Raw genomic sequence first — 20,376 nt, forward strand, 5'->3', positions numbered from 1 at the left:
CCCAATCCCTTACCTCATGGCTCATACCCCTGTCATAGACCTAGACGCAGGACCTGTCCCATACATCCCCCTACCACCACCTACTTAAGTCCGGTCACTAACATCACCTATCCCATCAAAGGCAGGGCTACCTCTGAAACCAGTCATGTGATTTACAAGCTAAGCTGCAACCACTGTGCTGTATTCTATGTAGGCATGACAACCAACAAGCTGTCTGTCCACATGAACGGCCACCGACAAACTGTGGCCAAAAAAGAAGTGGACCACCCTGTTGCTGAACATGCTGCCAAACATGATATCCCTAATCTCAATGACTGCTTCACAGCCTGTGCCATATGGATCCTTCCCACCAACACCAGCTTTTCTGAATTGTGCATGTGGGAACTTTCCCTGCAATATATTCTACATTCCCATAACCCTCCTGGCCTCAACCTTCGTTAGTCACTGTCCTCACCCATCCATCCCCCTCCCTGTTCCCATTCTAGCACTACAGAGCCATCATTTCACTGCCACACCCAGTCTTTTAATTTCTTTGTATTTCTCTCCCTTCCGCTATTTACCCCCCTCCGCACCTTCCTCCTGCCCTCTGTCTAAACTGCAAAACTTCACTGTCTGCCACTCCCACCATACTATCCCTCCTCTTTTCCGCCTCAGCCTCCTCCTTACCCCCACCCAGTTGCCACTCCCATCATGCACGGGTGCTGCTGCTCGCAGTGCGGTTTCAGTTCTCTGAGACTGCAGACGTGTGTGTGTGTGTGTGTTTTTTGTGTGTGTGTGTGTGTGTGTGTGTGTGTGTGTGTGTGTGTGTGTGTGTGTGTGTATGTGTGTGTCTACTTCTGACAGAGGCGTTAATGGCCGAAAGCTATAATTGTGTGAAGTTTTTTGTTGTGCCTATCGCGACTCAGCATCTCTGCTATATGGTGAGAAGCAACTTTCCTTCTCTGGTATTGTATCATATTTCTCACATGTATTTAAAAATTCTTTTTTGCTGTTTCTTCAAGTATTTTGTTTCATTTAAGAAATCAATTTCATGGCCACACTACCATTCTGTAAAAGACTCTTGAACCACTGATCACTAACACTTTTAAGTCCAGTGCCTAGAATTAAACTGATTCATCACTGTCAGCTCATAACATTAGGTCCTAAACCATGCACAAAGAAAGGATCAGCAAAGGACTTACAGCTTCAAAAACGATGTAGTACTTAGACTAGTGTCCTAATTATTTTGTATTCTGTCACAATACATGGAGAGGCGTTATAAGTGTTATCTAATGTTTTCTCTCAAATATTATTTAAGAAAACAATCAAAAGTTCTCATTTATTTGCCACACAAACAGGCACATGCATTCCTAAACTTATGTGCTATGTGTAGTTATTTCCTGTCATTTTGATTATTAATACTTTTGTCATTGTTTATGTTACTGAGGCCTTCTCACATCTTTTGATCTAGTAGTTGTTTTTTGTGTTTTATGGTGCTCAGTGTTAAAAATTTCAGTTCATTCATTCATTCATTCATTCTTGTGTTCCATAGATCCCATCAAGAAGGAGAACGTTCAGAAATGTGGAATGACTTAAGGTATGCATTAGCCTGAGACAAATACGTCAAAGAATCTGAGTACTGTTTTAACAATAAACTATCAGTATATAGCTTAATACTATTCAAATTTAATAAAGTAAATCAGTAAGAAAGCTACTACTCGGAAAGGATAATTTCATTATATAATTGCTCTTTGTCTGATGATAGCAGCTTAATGTGTACTTGATTACAAAGGCATTTTCAGAGAGAAATATATAAATGTCTATAAATAATGAGTCCTATTTGTATTACAATAGTACATGTCATACCGTTTTATGATAAACACTGATTGCCATGTAGCTAGCAGAAATTTTCAATCACTGTATCTCGATATTTAGTGACCTCAACATGCCAGATTACCTAGAAAAAGTGTTCTGAATTCAGCCCAAAAATATGAAAAATACATTTTCATAAATGTGTCTTAGAGCATTATTTTCTTGGTAGCATGTCACACTTTTGTTTAAACTTTTGGCTAACACTGATGTAGCTTTTATTTGATTACTTTATTCATCAGGGTATTGTCTCATTGACTTTTATTGTTTTTGTTTTCGTATCTGTTAGAATGCATTCATTCATCACAATAGCCTTTCAACTATAAATTTACTTGTACTGTATTCAGTACTAGAAGTATGGGTGGGAGGGGTGAATGCAAATAATATAAGGAGTAAAGGTAATCACTTGCTGTATAGTACACACACACACACACACACACACACACACACACACACACACACACACACAAAGTCAGTCATTTTTGTACTTACTAGTACATTTAAATTCATGCTGTGGCAGTTCATGACAGGACATCTTTTACACGCAGTGGCAACTGGCACCTGGACTGCCTGTGCTTAGATCTCGCTTCCTTAACCACTCCGCAAACCATGCCAAATGACAATTGCAGTTGAACGGGTTTGACAGCAGATTTCTGTAATTATACTCATTTGAAATGCAAACAGAGGAAATGTAACATTTTGTAAGAAGATACTATTTTTCAGTTACTTACAGAGTATGGAGTGATGTGAGGAAATCAAATGAGCCAGGCATCACACAAGTTATCTGGTTGTCATACAGAGACCTGCAAGGAAAGTATGAGTTATAAATAGGAATAGGTATGAACAATTAACATAAATTCATCAGATTAAAGCAACAAATATAGAAAGTAATTTGTCAAACTTCTCCTGCATAATTCATGATGAAATAGTTCACAGATGAGTGGCCAGATGTTAGTGTCCAATGGGCACAATAATGTGGAAAGCAACCACAACAGCTTCCATCACCAGTTGCTTGCTGAAATTTTATGCTTGTATGACAATGACATCTGGCTCTTCACCTGTGAACTATTTCATTAGGAAGAAAGCAAAAAATGGTTCAAATGGCTCTGAGCACTATGGGACTTAACTGCTGTGGTCATCAGTCCCCTAGAACTTGGAACTACTTAAACCTAACTAACCTAAGGGCATCACACACATCCATGCCCGAGGCAGGATTCGAACCTGCAACCGTAGCGGTCGCGCGATTCCGGACTGAGCGCCTTAACCGCGAGATCACTGCGGCCAGCAGGAAGAAAGCAAACTTACTGTTCTGTATATTATAGATGTTAGTAAGAATTTTTCTTCAGTGCACAGAAGACATTTTAAGCATATCGAATATGTAAGTGTACTTTTAATTGTATTAACACGTAAGAATGAATTAATAAGACAATTCCTTACAGCAACAATTCTCAATTTTTGAAACCATGAAAATAACTATTTCAGTTTTCAAACGTGATATTGCTCTGTTATATACAATTTTTATACCAGAGATATTGAGAGCAGCTACAAATGTAACTAATATATAAGAAATTACAACATAGTAAATACAAAAATACAGTTCAGTGCAACATGTTTGTTGTAGTTCATACAGGCTGAATACTTACAGAATTTTAAGACTGTGAGGCCAGTAAACATTTTGTTATGAACTTCTCTAATTTTGTTTTCTGACAACAACCTATAACATAAAAGAAAGAATGCATGCATTGATAATGTGACTGTGAAATAATTGCAGACAAAGTAGACATTCTTGCAAATAATTGTAACTGAAACCACACTTACAACTCTGTTAACCGTGCCGTGCCCTCAAAAGCGTTTTCTTCGATTCCTGTTATTCGGTTTCTTCTCAGGTCAATTTTCAATAAATTTGGTAATCGACCAAATAACCCGTCAGATTTTATTCGACCGATTACATTATCATTCTGCAACCTGAAAGAAAGAAAAACTGTAATTATAATATCTACATGTAACTCTGACTTGCATTATTTCTAAAGAAATGTCTGATTATTTTGTGAAGTGTGTTGCAATTTAAATCTGTGGAATTCAAAGAGTCTGCTCTCTAATGAAATGGAGAACAATGTAGCAGTTCTAATGTAAAGACATCATATTTTGAAAAAACTTCTGTTAATAACACAGTCAAAACACCTCCACAGTTTTTCACAGAATGATTGAACTTCTTTATTGTAAGATATTAAACTGTTCTTTATGACAGAGAGTTTGAATTTATTGCTTGATTCAATGAAGTCTCTTTCCAACTTACAACTTATACAAAGTGAATTATTATTAATTCTGAAGGTATTGTCTGCAGGAAGGGGTTTAAATCCTTAAATGGCTATCCTGATTCTGCTCTTCTGTCATTTACCCTTTCAGATGCTCTGGCTAGAATTGTGCATGCTGACCTTTACTACTTTTGCTATGTCTTATCTGCAACAGAAATACTTTTTCCTAATAGAGAAGTGAGGTACACTTTTGTGAATGTTCAACCTTCTTATCATGCACAGGTACTGTCAACTCTTGGGCATTACTATCAGAATATCAGTGTGATTGATGAAAAATGGAGAACTGATTAGCTGGAACTGTAGCTTCTGGTTTTCAAACTATACTAGCAGTGAACAGACATAAGTAACTGATATATCTTTTCCATCAACAGATAAAGATACATCAATAGTAAAGAGCATGGATGCAATATGTGTAGTGGCTCCACAACAACAGGCAGTAACTGCTAGCACCCAAGCTGGTCCGTGGGGAATTGTGAAGATGGCAGTATAACTAGCCGAAGAATGGGTGGAAGTCGATTCTCTCTGGACAGTCACCTGAAGCAAACAATCACCAGCTACACTATGCCACCATCTCGTCACTGGCACTGCTGCTGCACCTTGTTTACAACTGTACTCCACTCCTCTGGACTCTGCCAGATTTGCCATCTTGCCTGCTGTACTGTCATAGCCCCCTTTGACTCAGAAGATGATTTTCCCCACTAAACTGTAAATGTCTTGATAAATCAAATGATAGTACACTTTGTTGTATAAGCATTGCTTGCATGCTGTTATTCAATAATCTGTTCAATCAAAAAATACTCACAAGTAACATATGTATTTTTTGCTTTCTTTCTGCCTTCATAAATTTTGAAGGTTCACAAATTCTTTGCCAATTTTTTATTCAATTATGCTCTGTCTCATAAATAAGAGTAACATACTCTTGGAATTCCTTGTTTCATCTTTTGTCTAACTCACCAAGAAAATGCTTACAGTTTTTATTAGTTCATGAATCAGTACTCTGTTACTTATTCATTGCACCATTCAAGTCTTAAAGTATTTTAAACTCCAATTATGTTTTTGGAATATGCTTCTTTCTACATTTGTTGAACTTAGGATTTTGTGACATTGTTTGTTTAACCTGAGATGTGCTTTTTTTCCTTGTAACATGATTTCTTTCTTTTACACATGATGGACATGACAATCATTACACACAATAGTTTCTACACAACATTATCCACAGCCACAGACTTGATAGACTCAGAGTAATAACCTGAAGTTTTTTGTACCACTACTCTATTACAGTTTCTGAAGTATCCAAAGACTGCCTTCAAACAAGAGCATAGACACAACTGCATCATGCAGTAATAGTTGGAGAGTAATTATTTTGACTTGTATGAACAGTGCCTCTGTTAACATAGTCTGTGAAATAAAACTCTGTGCATTCTACAACTGTATCTAAAAACTTTTCTTGCAGACAAAAATTGCAAAAGTATTTTAGATTGCCTGGAGAAAATATAATGTCTTCATGATATTGCTGAGCCAATAATGCTGCAAAGAAAAATAGTTGTGTGTTGATAATAAATAGAGAAGAAGTACTAAAGAAATCTCATATTGTTTCTATTTATTAAGTATGAAGAATATTTGTCATTGTAGTATAAGTAGCTCTTGGAAGATAGCTTATGCAGACTAGATGTAATGTCTCAGGAGAACATTTATCAAACCTGTTATGATAATGTTTCTGTGACTTAAGGCTAAAAATTATAACAAAATAATTTTGTTTACTTAATTTATTTCTTCTTGCAATCTTTTAAGGGAACCAAGAGCTATAGTCTGAATAATGTACATAATGGTTGGTACTGTCATTGTTTTATAAAATGTTGAGGGTATTTCTGTTCAGATTTGATATATTTGGATTTTTTTGTTCCATATAATAGCTGCTTTCTCTACATTCTGGTGTTTTAAAAGATATAATTTCCAAAACTGCAGAAATGTGATACTTGCTCTGTTAAATTTACATCAATTATTATTTTGCTTCTAATGGATATTTTGCATCTGAATGGTATTAGTTTTTTTATAGTTGTTGACAGTTTCAAATGTGTTTATTTGTGATTATCTTTACACAATAGCCACGGTTCTACAGCAGATTTCATGTTTTGTCAGGCATTATTTGGTAAACTCCACATAAACACAAAGCTGAGATCTTGAATTTGAAAGATTTATCATGAGAGCATTATTTGACAGCCACTAAAACTGTCAGATGGGAGATATTAAAACGTTGAAAAGAAAATGAAACTTCCTGAAATTGCCGGCCGCGTGGTCTAGCGGTTCTAGGCGCGCAGTCCGGAACCGCGCGACTGCTACGGTCGCAGGTTCGAATCATGCCTCGGGCATGGATGTGTGTGATGTCCTTAGGTTAGTTAGGTTTAAGTAGTTCTAGGGGGACTGATGACCACAGTAGTTAAGTCCCCATAGTGCTCAGAGCCATTTTTGACCTTCCCGAAATTCATGACATTTTAGCCCCTAACAGAATTCATGTTAAGCGCTACATTAGGTACAGAATTAATCAAGTCTTGGATTGTATTTATCACAACTTATTTGGACAGCAACAATCTGCAGCAGCAGGACGCATTTCGAATGTGTAGCCAACATAGCCTATGACAAACGATTTGCAACTCTAGCTAAAAATGTGATACCAAATTGTTATATAAATGAATCTATCATAGTGATGTGAGTTACGTATATTACTGTAAACTTTATGTAATGATGACAGATATGAGAGGTATTCAATAAATAACGCAACACCTTTTTTTCCATGGCCTATCTCAGTTGTAAAAAAGCATAATTTGTTGTAGGACATCATGGAATATTCGCAATTCAGCCCCAATAGTTTCATGAAATTCTGACTGGTGTCGGTCCTATACACAGCCTTCAAAATGTTCTGCAATGGAGTTGTATTCCAAACAGAGAGCTGTCACTGAGTTTTTTTTGGCAGAAAACCAGAGCATCAATGATATTTGTAGGTGCTTGCAGAAGGTCTACAGAGACCTGGGCAGTGAATAAAGCATATGAGTTGTTGGGCGAGGCTTCTGTCACCATTGCAACAAGGTCGCACAAACATGTCCAGTCTACCATTTGCTGCCCAGTCACACACAGCTCACAATTAAACATCTTGCTGCACAATTATATGTCTCTGTTGGTAGTGCAGACACTCTCATCAATGAGCAAGATGTTGGCTCTGATTTTGACCAGTGGAGTGGTACTTGTTGGCATACAGGCCCACCCACTAAGATTACATAAGGCCGTCACATTGAACAGAGATTAGGCTTTATAGGGAGAAGAGTAGAGAATAATATGGTTATTGAAATCCAACATAAAAACTGCCTTCTTTCAGTGAAAAAAATATGTTGCGTTACTTACTGAACACCCCTCATATTAACTATACTTATACTTTTGCGCACATAGTAGGGACATACAGTATTTAAGATTTTATTTTCCAATACAAGAATATTTGTGAATTATATGTTTGAATTCAACTAAAATAGTGTAACAAAGGTCCTCCTCTTTGTTAGAAAATAACCTACTTTAATGTAATACAACATCTTTAAACAATTTACTCACAGTTCTGTGGTGTACATTGGGATGTCTTTAGGAATTTCTGAGAGACCTCTTCCTGAGCAGTCAACAAGGGTCCCATCGCAAGAACACCCAGCAGGGCATTCAGTGTCAATGAGACATTCACCTGCTAACCGTGTCCGGTATTCTTCTACACCTGACAGCAGAATCATTGATATTTACTAGCAATTTTTATTTTCAACAAGTTGTAAAAATTATAAGTGCATATTCAACTGTTGATTTATGTCAATTCAGTACTTTCATTAACTATGATTATTATTTTTTAGAATGATTATTTTGTTTTGTAAATCAAAGTTACACTTATTTACTGGAGGAAAACATAGAAGAAAAACTGGTACACTTCGATATAAAGACAGGAAATGGAATGTGCCAATGAGAAGTAGTGATATGATCCAAAAATAGCAGAAACAGGATTTACTCTCTGTCAGCTGAAATTGTTTTGAAAGCAGTGTTGCCATACAGATAATTAATTCTCAGTTTGTGGTAAATGAAAATTCTTTCATTGAATGTCAGGAACAAACTAATCAAAAAAGACAAAGTCGACTGAAATGCAAGGATGCATATGAAATATGTTGGCTAGTGAAGCATTTCTTTTAGTGTTGGAGTAAATTATATTATGTATTCTACAACACTGCAATTTCCAAAATAACTCTGTTAATTGGCTCTTTTAGATGAATGACCTTGAGAGCCCATTACCAAAAAAGGCAGTGATTTTACAATTGAGTTATTATTCTGACACAATCTCTCTTACTTACCTACTGAGACAAAACTGAAGTATAACACACATTAGTTGCAACATACACCATGCTCTTAGTCACCTAAAATTAAATATAAGGTTAGAGCCAAGCACCCCACAACATGTACGGTTATTAGGTAAGGTTTGGGAATGGTTTACATGCAGTTGTAAAGTGAAGTTCAAGTTAAATACAATGCAACAGTGTTTATTTACATGTAATCTGTGATAGATGATGAGCAATGAATACTATTTTCCCCATTATTTGGAAACCAGCACACCAGAGACTTTCTCTCCACAGGGAGAATTATTTGTTATTGATAATACAAACAGTAATTATAAGAAAGTTTCTAACTGATTCTAAACTTTTTAAAAAGCTTACAGTTACAAAAAATCACTGTACAAGAGAGTGACAACATATATCTGATCCTATACATTTACTGAGGTAAGTGGTGAAGTTATGATGTCATAGTCTTTGTTATAACAATTTTGATTTAAAATAATTACAAGTCCATTAGTGCCATGATTTATAACTCTTAACAATGAATACCCATTATAAAAGTTATATATATATTTTTTATTATTATTGTCTCTGGAAGTCATGAAAGTGGTTAAAATTGTGAAGAGACAAGAAAGTTGGACAACACTTTCCATGAAGAGGCACAATATCCAGTACATTTACCCAGGACCTCTGCTGAAACAATCAGTCAGGCCATTTCCTCTTCCATGCATTTTAGCAACATATCTCACACAAAGGTCTTTAATACTTCATAGATTACTCCAACAAGGCTATGAATTTCTCAAATGAAGCCCTAAAATTAGACTTTCTCTCCAATGATATCCTTCGCACACCACCACCTGCTAACCTCCACAACATCCTTGTCAAATTACCCTGACCATTCTCCATATGACAAGATTCCTACCTTTATAATCATTCCACAATAAAACCAGGCCAATAGCCCAACCCACTGCCACTGCCATTTTCACTGGCAGAGCAACATGTGAATTTACTCATCATATACACCAATTGACACGCACTCATTGCAAGGCTCTCTGTATAGGGATGATCACCATCAAATGGGCAGAACACATGAATGGACACAGAATCATTGCTCACTTTGGGGACATCCTGTGCCCAGTTGCTACACAAAACAGTGTGCGCATAGGGACCTTATATATGCTATATCATATAATCCATTCTCTCTTCAACACACAATTTCACCTCCAATATGATGGTTGTAAGTTCTTTCTCTTTTCCCTTTTGAACTCTATCCCTTTCCCCCTAACTTTCTATTCCTTAATTGCACTATTCTTTTCACTTTTAATTTTCTTCTCCTTTTCTACACAAACGATCTTGTATTCCTACTCTGTGCCTTTGATCACCTATAAATAGAAGGTAGCACAGTGCTTAGGGATATATTATCTTTGACCTCCTCTCTCTGATATCTTTTCTGCATCTTCACCTCCCTTTTTCTTCAAAACAGATAGATCCCTCTTAACCTAGCATCTGGGAGACCTGCCACCCTGACACACTGCCTTTTTCCAACCTCCACCAACCAGACCCTATTTTTCTCCTGGAAAAGGAATGCACAGTACTGAGAAATATGAGGACTGTTTTCTATTTTAAATGTTTGCATCCTGGTACTGAGAGCTGGGCCTCCAGAAGGTATGTAATGACCAGCCTTCTGTCTCTTTATGATTTTAACTGTTTATTATATGTGCTAATCACCATAAAATATTACCTACAGAAGCTTTATTGTATTAATACCATTAGTTCTTCTATATTAAATTACATACCACTGTTAGTGATATATTAATTAGAAAGATATTAAGGTAATTGTGAGAAATGGATTTTGTGTCTGAGTGCTGCATATTCAGAATAATTGTACTAATTGTCATTAAAAACAGTGGCATGTGCTGTAAAAAGTAAGTTAATTTTAAGCTGACAATAAGTGAAAATGAATAACAATTTTACTCACTTTGTTGAATCAAAATTTGAAAATCTCATTGCTGGAAATTACTGATTTTCTTTCATTTTCATCTGCTAATAAGATGTATTTACATTTCCCTCAAAAGTTTGAGTAACTACACTAATATATTATCTGAGGATTAATTAGAACAGAAACATTAGAATGTGTGATTAAGAAAGGTATGAGAGAGAGAGAGATCAGGAGGAAAGGATTGTTATATGGTAGTGAGCATGTAATCAAAGGGAAAGGACCCGTACAAAGCAGTGAGGTGTCTGCTCGCTTACCCTTACATTTGAACTTCTCATCTCTGAGAGATTCAATGCGTCTCCTCTGCATGCGCTTTGGAGAATCACAGCGGCTCCAGATGTTTCAATGGGGTTACGGTGCAGGTACTCAGCCAGCCATCGCAGGTTGCAGTCGCATATAAATGGATTCCGAGCCAAGTGCCTACAGAAAGCGTAATGCATTACAAAGTGATATGAACAGTATCTATGTCACATATCTCAGGTCAGATTAAATTGAAAAACATTCCATGAAAGTGATGATTAATATCAATAGTCTATAGTGGACCTATGCATGGAGCACCACAAAAAACGTAACAGGAAACAGCATTTACACTAGTGTTTGAGTTCTTATGCTATTTCTGGCTAAAGTATGTACACTCACACAAACAACCACACAGACACCCAAATGTGCACTCCCATGGCCACAGTGAGATTCTATGAATTTCTATTATTGTTGTATAATTAATATCAAACAAATCTTAAAAACTGTTACTCAGTGATACATTCAGTATAGAAATCTCACTCTTTCATTGTACTATATCTAATTTTTCTGTGTGGATTTTTTTTTTTTTTTTTTTTTTTTTTTTTTTTTTTTTTTTTTTGTGATAAAATGTTATAAAGATAGCAACAGATACATGACCAAGAACTGGGACTACACTGATGTAAAAAAAATTAGAGGTTCATTAACCAGTAAACATCAATAATCTGAGTTTACATCCTCTGTAGGAGTCGTTCTTTTATAGTAGGAGAAACATTTTTAGAATATTCCCTCACCTATAAATAAACATATGAAGTAATTTTTGGGTCAAGTACTCATACAACAAAATTTAAGAAAGTTTGTTGTCATCAATAATAATATTTATCTCTCTGGTCTCTTTGAGTACACATACTGTACTCAAGAGATACTTACATTACAGATCTGACAGTATAATTGAAAAATGAAACAATGTACTTCTATAAACAATTTGTCTAGAACTTATTACATTGTCTAGAACTGCACTATATATATTAGCTTCCTGCGGCTTCCTAATGTCTGATTTTACTTAAAAATTAATTTGACAGAGTTTTGACAAGTCTAATATCTGTAATATTATTATTCATCATGAAAGCAAATTACACTTCTCAGTATGCCAAAATAGGTGTGTTTTAACTCTTGTATACACTTGTCACAGTTCAAATGAAAAAAAGTGTGCTGATCATCAGAAAGTACACTTACGTTATGGATGTTAAGTGAGGCTTCCTACAGAAACTGAATGCAGTTACCTTAACTGTTGGAATAGTGTCTAGTTAGTACCAGTGATTCACTGAAACTTCTGAAGTTTACACTCTCACATTCCATGATGCCATATGTGAAATATTTGGATTGGCTCAATTCAGGCAGAAAATTATTTTAGCCCAAATGCTAGCAATCTGGACCATATAAGTTATCAACTCCTGAAGCTTACATGGGTCTCTGTTTACTAGGTTGTGAACTCAACATCTGCTTCTACATCCATGCACTGCAAAATACTGTGAAGTGCATGGCAGAGAGTGCTTTCCATTGTACTAGTTATTGGGAGTCTTTCCTGTTCCATACATGTATGGAATGAAGGAAGAATGGTTGCTTGAATACCTCCACGCATTCTGTAATCAGTCGAATCTTGTCTTTGTAATCCCCACATCTACATCTACATCCATGCTCCACAAGCTACCATATGGCACATGGTGGAGGGTGCCTGGTACCGTATTAGTAATTTGCTTTCCTGTTCCTCAGGAATGGAGTGAGGGAAAAACAATTGTCTGTGTACCTCTATATGAGTCCTAATTTCTCTTATCTTACATTTATGGTCCTTATACAAAATGTACATTGACAGAAACAGAACTGTCATGCAGTCAGCTTCAAGTGCCAGTTCTCTGATCTTTTCCAATAGTGTTTCACGAAAAATCTCCATAACAACTGCATGTTGATTGAACCTACTGGTAACAAAGCCAACAAATCGCCACTGAATTGCTTTGATGACTTCCTTTAATCTGATCTTGTGGGAATCCCAAACACCCGAGCAGTGCTCAGGAATGGGTCTGCACTACCAATGCTGTATTCGAACATTATGTGATTGTTCTTCCTACTCATCTGCATCAACTTACATTTTTATGCATCTAGGGCAACCTGCTATGCATCGCACCATCTACAAATTTTGTCTACGTCAAATTATACCCTCCTACAGTCACTCAATGATGACACCTTCCCATACACCAGAGTACTGTGAGCCAACAGCCACAGACTGCTTCTTACTCTGCCCTTCAGATCATTTATGTATATAGAAAATAAGAGCAGTCCTGACACATTTCCCTGGGCACTCCCGACTATACCCGTCTCTGATGAAAATTCACCATCAAGGACAACATACTGGGTTCTGTTACTTAAGAAGTCTTTGAGCCATCCACATATTTGAGAACCTATTCTGTCTACGCATACCTTCATTAACAATCTACTCTGGGGCACTGTGTAGAATGCTTTTCTGAAACCTAAGAGTATGAAAAATCTGCCTGTTGCCATCCATCCATGGTTTGCAGGAAAACATGTAAGAAAAGGTCTAGCTGAGTTTTGCTCGAGCAATGCTCCCTAAATCCATGCTGATTTGTGGAAAGAAGCTTTTCTGTCTTGAGGAATTTTGTTACATCCAAACTGAGAATACACTCAAGAACTCTCCTGCAAACTGATGTTAAAGATATTGGTCCATAATTTTGGAGGTCTGTTCTTTTACCCTCCTATCTACAGGAGTCATCTGCATTTATTTCCAGTCATTTGGGACTCGGCACTGGATGAGAGATTCATGACAAATGCAAGCTAAGTAAGCAGCTAATCCCACAGTATTCTCTATAAAACCAAACTGTTTTTACACCTCGACCTGGCAGCTTATTTGTTTTCAGCTCTTTCAGTTGCATCTTACATTACAGGTGCCTCTAGTATGTCCTTCATATGGGAATCTCTGAGACGGTCCCAGGATGGTGTGTTTGTATGATCCCCCCTGTGCGAATGATTTCTTAAACATGAAATTTTAAACTTCAGCTTTTCTTTTGCTGTATTCTATTGTCATGCCAGGCTAGTCAATGAATGACTCGACAGAGTCCTTTGATAAATGATACTGCTGTATCCAGTTGCTAGTGCGCGAGAGTGTGAGTTGGCCACGTGTGGTATCCCTTCACGCATCTCTCTCTCTCTCTCTCTCTCTCTCTCTCTCTCTCTCTCTCTCTCTCTCTCAAGTGTAACCATCTCTGTCTTCTCAGCATTTTGCGATTTTCATTATTAAACCACAGTGAATCTTTACTGGCCGTAATCCAGTTATTTCTCTAGAGCACAATTTGCAATCAGTTTAAACTTTGCTCATAATTCCTCCATGTCCATCACACAGGAACATAGCAAAAATACTCTCCTAGCCTTCTTGATGAATTTATTAACTTTAGGAACCATCGTCACCATGGTGACATGATAACTAAGCGCAGTGTCTGTACCGATGCCATCAATAAGGTCAGGCCTGTCTGAATCTACAAGGTCTAAAATATTCCCATTGCATGTGGGCTGTCAAACTAGCTGCTCAAAACTGTTTTCAGAAAGTGTGTTCAAAATTAATTCACATGGCTTTCAAGATGAAAAGTCAGAATTGGGTTTCACATGTTTGATGCTTTTGGAATCTATGCTGGTTGCCACTGGGAAGGTCATTGTGTTTGAGATACCTCATTACAATTGAGAAATGTACAGCAGTCAGTCACTAATAATACGTTTATTGCAGATCTAGTTGGATTTCAACCACTGTGTGGTAACATGCAAGGCATGTCATCATTATCACTTGCATACACAAATAGTCCCTACTGCATCTTATTGCCTGATGATAGCCACACTGTGGTTCGAAACCTAGTTAGATCTACAATAAACAGATTATTACCAACTGATTGCTGTACATTTCTCAGTTTTAATAAACACAAGTCACTGAGCACACCAGTTCCATTAGGAATCAAATCTGATACTTCATTATTTTTGAGTTCAGAATATGCTCTAAGGTTCTATAACAAATAAATGTCAAGGGTATTGGATGGTAGTATTATGGGTCACTTCTGCTTTCCTTCTAGTAGACAGGTGTGACCTGTGCTTTCTTCCAGCTACTGGGCATGGTATTTTGTTAAAGGGATCTACAGTATACTATCGTTAAAAGAAGTGAGATCTCAGTTGTAAAGTCAGTATAGAATCTGATAGTGATTCTGTCGGGTCGTGGATCTGTGTTCAGGTTTGCTTTTTCTGTTTATTCTGCTATTCTCAATTTCAGTTTCTGCCTCGTCCATGAGTGTTTGGACACTAACTTCCATATAATTAACAGACTTTACATAATACCAGAATTTCTTTGGGTTTTTTGAGAGAACATTTGAAAACATTCTGTTATGGTAGTTGCATGGCTGCCAACTGTTACAGATTGTCTGTAATTGTTACAGATTTATCACTTTAAGTGTAGAGTTACAGCCAATTACTAGAAATTATGGAAATAGACATTTCAAAATTTGAAGTCTTTAAAAAAGATTCTGTTTACATTTCGCGAGTCATACATTGTATAGATTGTGATGATTTCCTTCCTGAGTATACAGTGAATCTGTCCTAAATGATTTCGTCATCACAGCTCTCTAAGATAGGTTATGCTGAGAGACAATGAAAAGTATTCCTCCCTTGGTGTCAGCTTCAAAGATAGGAGGATAACTACTTTCAAATCAAGTGATGTCACAAGGTTCAAGGCATTCACCTTTAAGCTGTTGGAAATTTCTAACCAAGTGACGTCACAAGACGTTGTAAAGTTGACTGAGCTATTTCCTAACATCCTGAGTGTATGAAAAACACATTAGAATTGGAGTTTTCAAGATACCAGTCTTTTTTATTTTTTTTTTTTGGGGGGGGGGGGGGGGGGAAGAGAGAGAGTTGATATTGCTTGGTGCGATATAACTATTTGATGCATGAGGCTTTAAAAATTATCCATCACTGAGAACTTGCTTTACTGCTTGTTCCTCCCTTTAATGATGCCTATGAAAGAGCTTTTAGCATTGCTAGAAAAAACATTAATGACTTTGGGCCTAGTATGAATATGGCAACCTTGAGTGCTTTGATAATTAATAAAATGAACTGTTTGTCCTCAGAAAGAGCAAGTTACCAAAATAATTGCACAAAGGATCAGATTCCGGTGGCAGAGAGTGCAATAAGATTATCTCTCAAGAGAATAATATCGTCTGTTGCCAGTGAAAATCTAGATTCTGTATTATACAAGGTCTTCATCATAATTTTTAAAATTTTCCTGAGTTTCACACAATGTCTTCTTGACAATAAAAGAATTTCATCCAACCTCTCTCTTTTGTTAGCCTTTTGCTTTGTTTTACACGTATTAAACACCTTATCACTTACGACTTTTGTGGTTGATGCAAATAAATTGTTTGAAGGGAGTAGCAGTAACTATTCAGTTGACAATAGATAGGAATATTCTTTTCAGTTTGGGATCAATCACTCTCAAACATGTACAATACTCAGTAACACACAGTTTACATGTGCTTAACATTTTAATAGCATACTTGTCCACAGGTGAACTTCTTACCCAGATCTGAGAACAATAGTGAAAAATACTGTAATAAAAAGCCTGAGTGAATGGCACTTAGAATTCATACTTCATAATGTTTTGTGGTACTTCTGTAAAACTACTTGGCTGCAGCAACTGCTTTTTAGTCCTTGAATCTAGATATTCAGGTAATTTACAGAAAGAGTGGCTAATGGGTCTTTTTAAATTCATCTTCATGGGGAATCTTAAGCACATTCAGCTGTGCTTCATTAGTATAGTGTTATTTGACAAGCCATTCAGCTATTTTATTGACTATATTTAATTCATATAATTGATTTATAAATCACACAATTTCATTTTCAGGTGTGCTTGTGGCAACTCAGTCAAATCACTGAAATACATAAAGTGATACAAAGTGTAACATCGTACCCAATATGAAGGCCAAACATACAGCATGTTAATGCATATATTGTAAGAAAACATTACTTACAGTGTTTGAATGCTCTTTAATGAGTCAAAAGTTCCATTGGCCAATGACTGGATGTTGTTGTCATACAGAGACCTGCAACAATAAAGAGAATGCAATTATGATGTGATAACAATTTATATTCCCGGTAAATTAGTTAACAAAATTATTGAAAGGAATAGAAAAAACATGTTTGAAAGATAAATTTATTTCTAAAAATGAAAGCCATTTCCTAATTTTTGTTTCCTAACATGAAGAAATTAATAAGTTTGGAAGATTAGGCTCTATTTTACCACAAAGAATTATGGTTTCCTGGACTATGAAATATGATGTGCGATGCTTAATGGAAATAAAACTGTTTAGCAAAAACATTGTGACATTTTCAAGTTTAAATGTAACACAACTTTTGTGTAACAACTATGAGGCTGTGTAGCTCATGGTATTAATCAAACAATTAGTAGGTTTAGACTATAATACTGCTCAGAAAAATGTTTACTGAGGCCAATGAAAAATTGGTGAAAATGGTGACTATTAATCTTCTTCTTGTAGGAAAATTCTTGTAGAATGTAAATACTTTTAGACTGAAGCAGACCACTCACTGAAGAGCAGAAGCATTGAGTTGTCAATAGGCACACACAAATGGTCACAAAAGGATAATTCCGAAAGCTAGCAACTTTCTTTCCGTTTGTGCCAGTTGACAATTCAGCACTTCTATTTATCTACACATATATGATTTACTAAGTCATGAAAAGTTAAAACAAAACACTGCATCATATGTTACTCACAGAAGATTTAGGCTGTGTAGGTCCCTGAATGTATCCTTACGAATACATGAAATTTCATTGGCATTCAGCAACCTGCAAAAGGAAAAAACAGATTTGTTTACTTCAGTTCCAGAAACACTGCTATACTTGGTCTAAAAGTTTCAAGTATTCTCTTTGCTGTACAGGGCAGAGACAGGTGACAACTGTGTTCATTTGTGCAGTGTGAGAAGTTCTATTATTTTTAAATATGAATTAACCATTTCAGTACTCTGCAACATATATATGTAAAAATGAAAAAAAAACAATTGTTATTTTTTCTGTTTTGCCTCTTTCCCTTAGTTGCTTCAAATTCGTGGAGGTATGTACCATCTATGCGACTGATTGAAGGTAGTTTGTTTATTGCCAATGCGTTTTGCTTCTTTTATTTGGGAATCATCATCAGTGGTGATTTCCAGTGCTGTTAACTCGTGTGTGTGGTTCTGGACATGTATTGGTAGTTTCCATACTCCAGCTGTCTGATTTCTGGCTTTCTTTCATGCAAATTTGTCACATTGCATGTATCTCTTGCACTTTCCATTTTGTGATCAACATGTGTTTGGTAGCACCAGTTTTTGTATAATCATTTGAGAAAGATTACAGGGTGCATGTGCTTCGATTCTGTCAGCACAGAGAGTCATCAGAGGATGCGTGCAAAGTAAACGTACACGCCTCAATATGTGCAGGACTAGCGTGGTATGTGCAGAACATGTGCAATGCACTGTAGTGTCATGTCACATCCCATGTGCTATACGGATCTCAATTTGCACTTAGTCTTATGCCGTGCTCTCCAAACAGGCATGTCTATCACTTCAGTAAAAAGTCAGACATACAACTGATACTGACTAATAACAAGTGCATCTGGAGCCATTTATCGTGAAATCTCAAAACTGTGTCTCCATTGTTCTCCTTGGAAATGAAAATATCAGATGTTACTATGTTTTAAAACCTACCATTAGCACTGTATCTTTAATCCGTGACATTATTCTTGTTTTACCAGCAAATGCTTAAAACTACTACAATGTGAATATATAACGCATTTGCACATGACTGAATGTTATCTGTTTTAGAGCAAAATAATATGCACAAATTTCATACAAACTATACTCTTTCAGTTAAGTGCATGATAGATAGTATGACTAAGTGGTAGCATTAATATATGTGATGACTAATAGATATTTTAAAAATTGTGCTTCATTCCCTCCACCCCTCTCCCCTTCAACAAAATTAATGTGATTTACAACCCCCACCCCACCTCCAGTTCATAGCCTGGGTATACTATATATATGAAATAACTCTTTTCTACATCTTATAACCTTTTTTTGAGGAAATACAAAACAGTGACAATGGAAAACCAGACATCGCCATTTTTTTCGGACTTACAAAAATTACTTATCTCCTAAAGTTCTACAGAGTTAAATTTGATAGCAATGAGAGGAGCAGCTATATTTCAAAATTATTGCAGCACAAAACCTTAGTTTATTTCATAAAACGTAATAGGAATCTTAAATGAAACAATGAAATAGGCAGATAATGTGTGTGAAAGTCAATGTTGTTGCATAATTATATTCAAATTATCAAACATATATGTTATTTCTTTGGACACAAGAGACGGAGATAGAACTGCACAGGTAGAAACACTAGTTACGGAACACTATCAACAGTGAAATAGCAAATAGACTGCAGTTGTTCGCAGAACAGTTTACTCACAGAAGTTGTAGTGAAGACAGACCATGGAAAATGCCTGCTGGAAGATCCTTTATCTTGTTGCCATATAGCGTTCTGAAACACAGTTGAAAAGCTAATTAATGCTACTATTTAAATCAGCATGTGAGTTAATGTTTGTGCAACCAATTAAGTAGTGAACCTTGTATAAATTGTGAAATACAGGCTATGCATGTAAATGTTAGTGGTGCAGACGTGGTAATTGTTCACCATTTAGAAAACATAGGATTAAGATGTCATCTATTTCAAACAGGACAACTTTGACACACTGTGAGTGCATGCCAAATAGCTGTATTAAAGTTACTTCAATGTTCTGGCCCAATTTAAATGCAGTAAGTCTAATCTCATTGTGGAATTAGCAACAAGAAGAAGAATGGAGATGCAATATGTTTAACTGTGATATTTACATATTATTTTTAAAAAATATTATTTAATATTGACTGGACTGTGTACTTATCAGTTTTGAAAGTCTTTGGAAGAATGCATTCAAAGCAGGAATGAGGATTAGGGTTTAATGTTCCATTGATGATGAGGTTATTATAGACAACAGAAATTCAGACTGGTGAATGATGGAGAAGAAACTGATGGAGTCCTTTTCAAAGGAACCATCCCAGCATTCATCTTAATCATTTTAAGGCAACCATAAAAAACCTAGATCTGTATAGCAGACAGAGGTTTAAATATCATTCTTCCAGAATGAGAATCGAGTGGCGTAACTGCTGCATCGTCTTACTGCAATTCAGCTTGCTGGCATCTGCTTCATCACATAGTGTGTCACTGCACATGTCTGTTCAGAAAATGCAACAATGTCAACATTTCCCCAAGAGTTTTCAAGATACTGTGATTGTGAACAAGTCCCATTCCTGTAGTTCCTGTGATCATGATGATATCTGAACTCTCAGTACATCTCCAACATGTTGCTTACTGGTACCACTTTCAAGCAACTGTCTTATGTCTTATGTGGAATAATGTCTGTCAGTCTGCAGAAATTTATCCAAGATGGGACATGATTCTAAATTTCCGTTTTTATTTAACTGAGCCTGAAAAATATGTTGTGCT

At 36.3% G+C, this 20,376-nt stretch overlaps 1 protein-coding gene and 1 long non-coding RNA gene across 2 annotated transcripts in view; one reads left to right on the plus strand and one right to left on the minus strand.

Moving 5' to 3' along the window:
* LOC124794967 (protein slit-like) overlaps window positions 1–20,376 on the minus strand; it is an 807,859-nt gene that overhangs the window by 30,686 nt on the left and 756,797 nt on the right. Inside the window, 10 exon segments of the mRNA XM_047258696.1 lie at window positions 2,341–2,501; window positions 2,580–2,651; window positions 3,488–3,562; window positions 3,667–3,813; window positions 7,761–7,911; window positions 10,769–10,837; window positions 10,840–10,925; window positions 16,817–16,888; window positions 17,578–17,649; window positions 19,303–19,374. Coding sequence (XP_047114652.1) covers window positions 2,341–2,501; window positions 2,580–2,651; window positions 3,488–3,562; window positions 3,667–3,813; window positions 7,761–7,911; window positions 10,769–10,837; window positions 10,840–10,925; window positions 16,817–16,888; window positions 17,578–17,649; window positions 19,303–19,374 — 977 coding nt within the window.
* Window positions 1,555–16,417, plus strand: LOC124794968. The gene is made up of 3 exons (XR_007016632.1): window positions 1,555–1,576; window positions 2,572–2,685; window positions 16,353–16,417. It is a non-coding gene; the product is annotated as an uncharacterized LOC124794968 (long non-coding RNA).

The sequence above is a fragment of the Schistocerca piceifrons genome, chromosome 4, assembly GCF_021461385.2.
Source record: "Schistocerca piceifrons isolate TAMUIC-IGC-003096 chromosome 4, iqSchPice1.1, whole genome shotgun sequence".
Lineage (NCBI taxonomy): Eukaryota > Metazoa > Arthropoda > Insecta > Orthoptera > Acrididae > Schistocerca > Schistocerca piceifrons.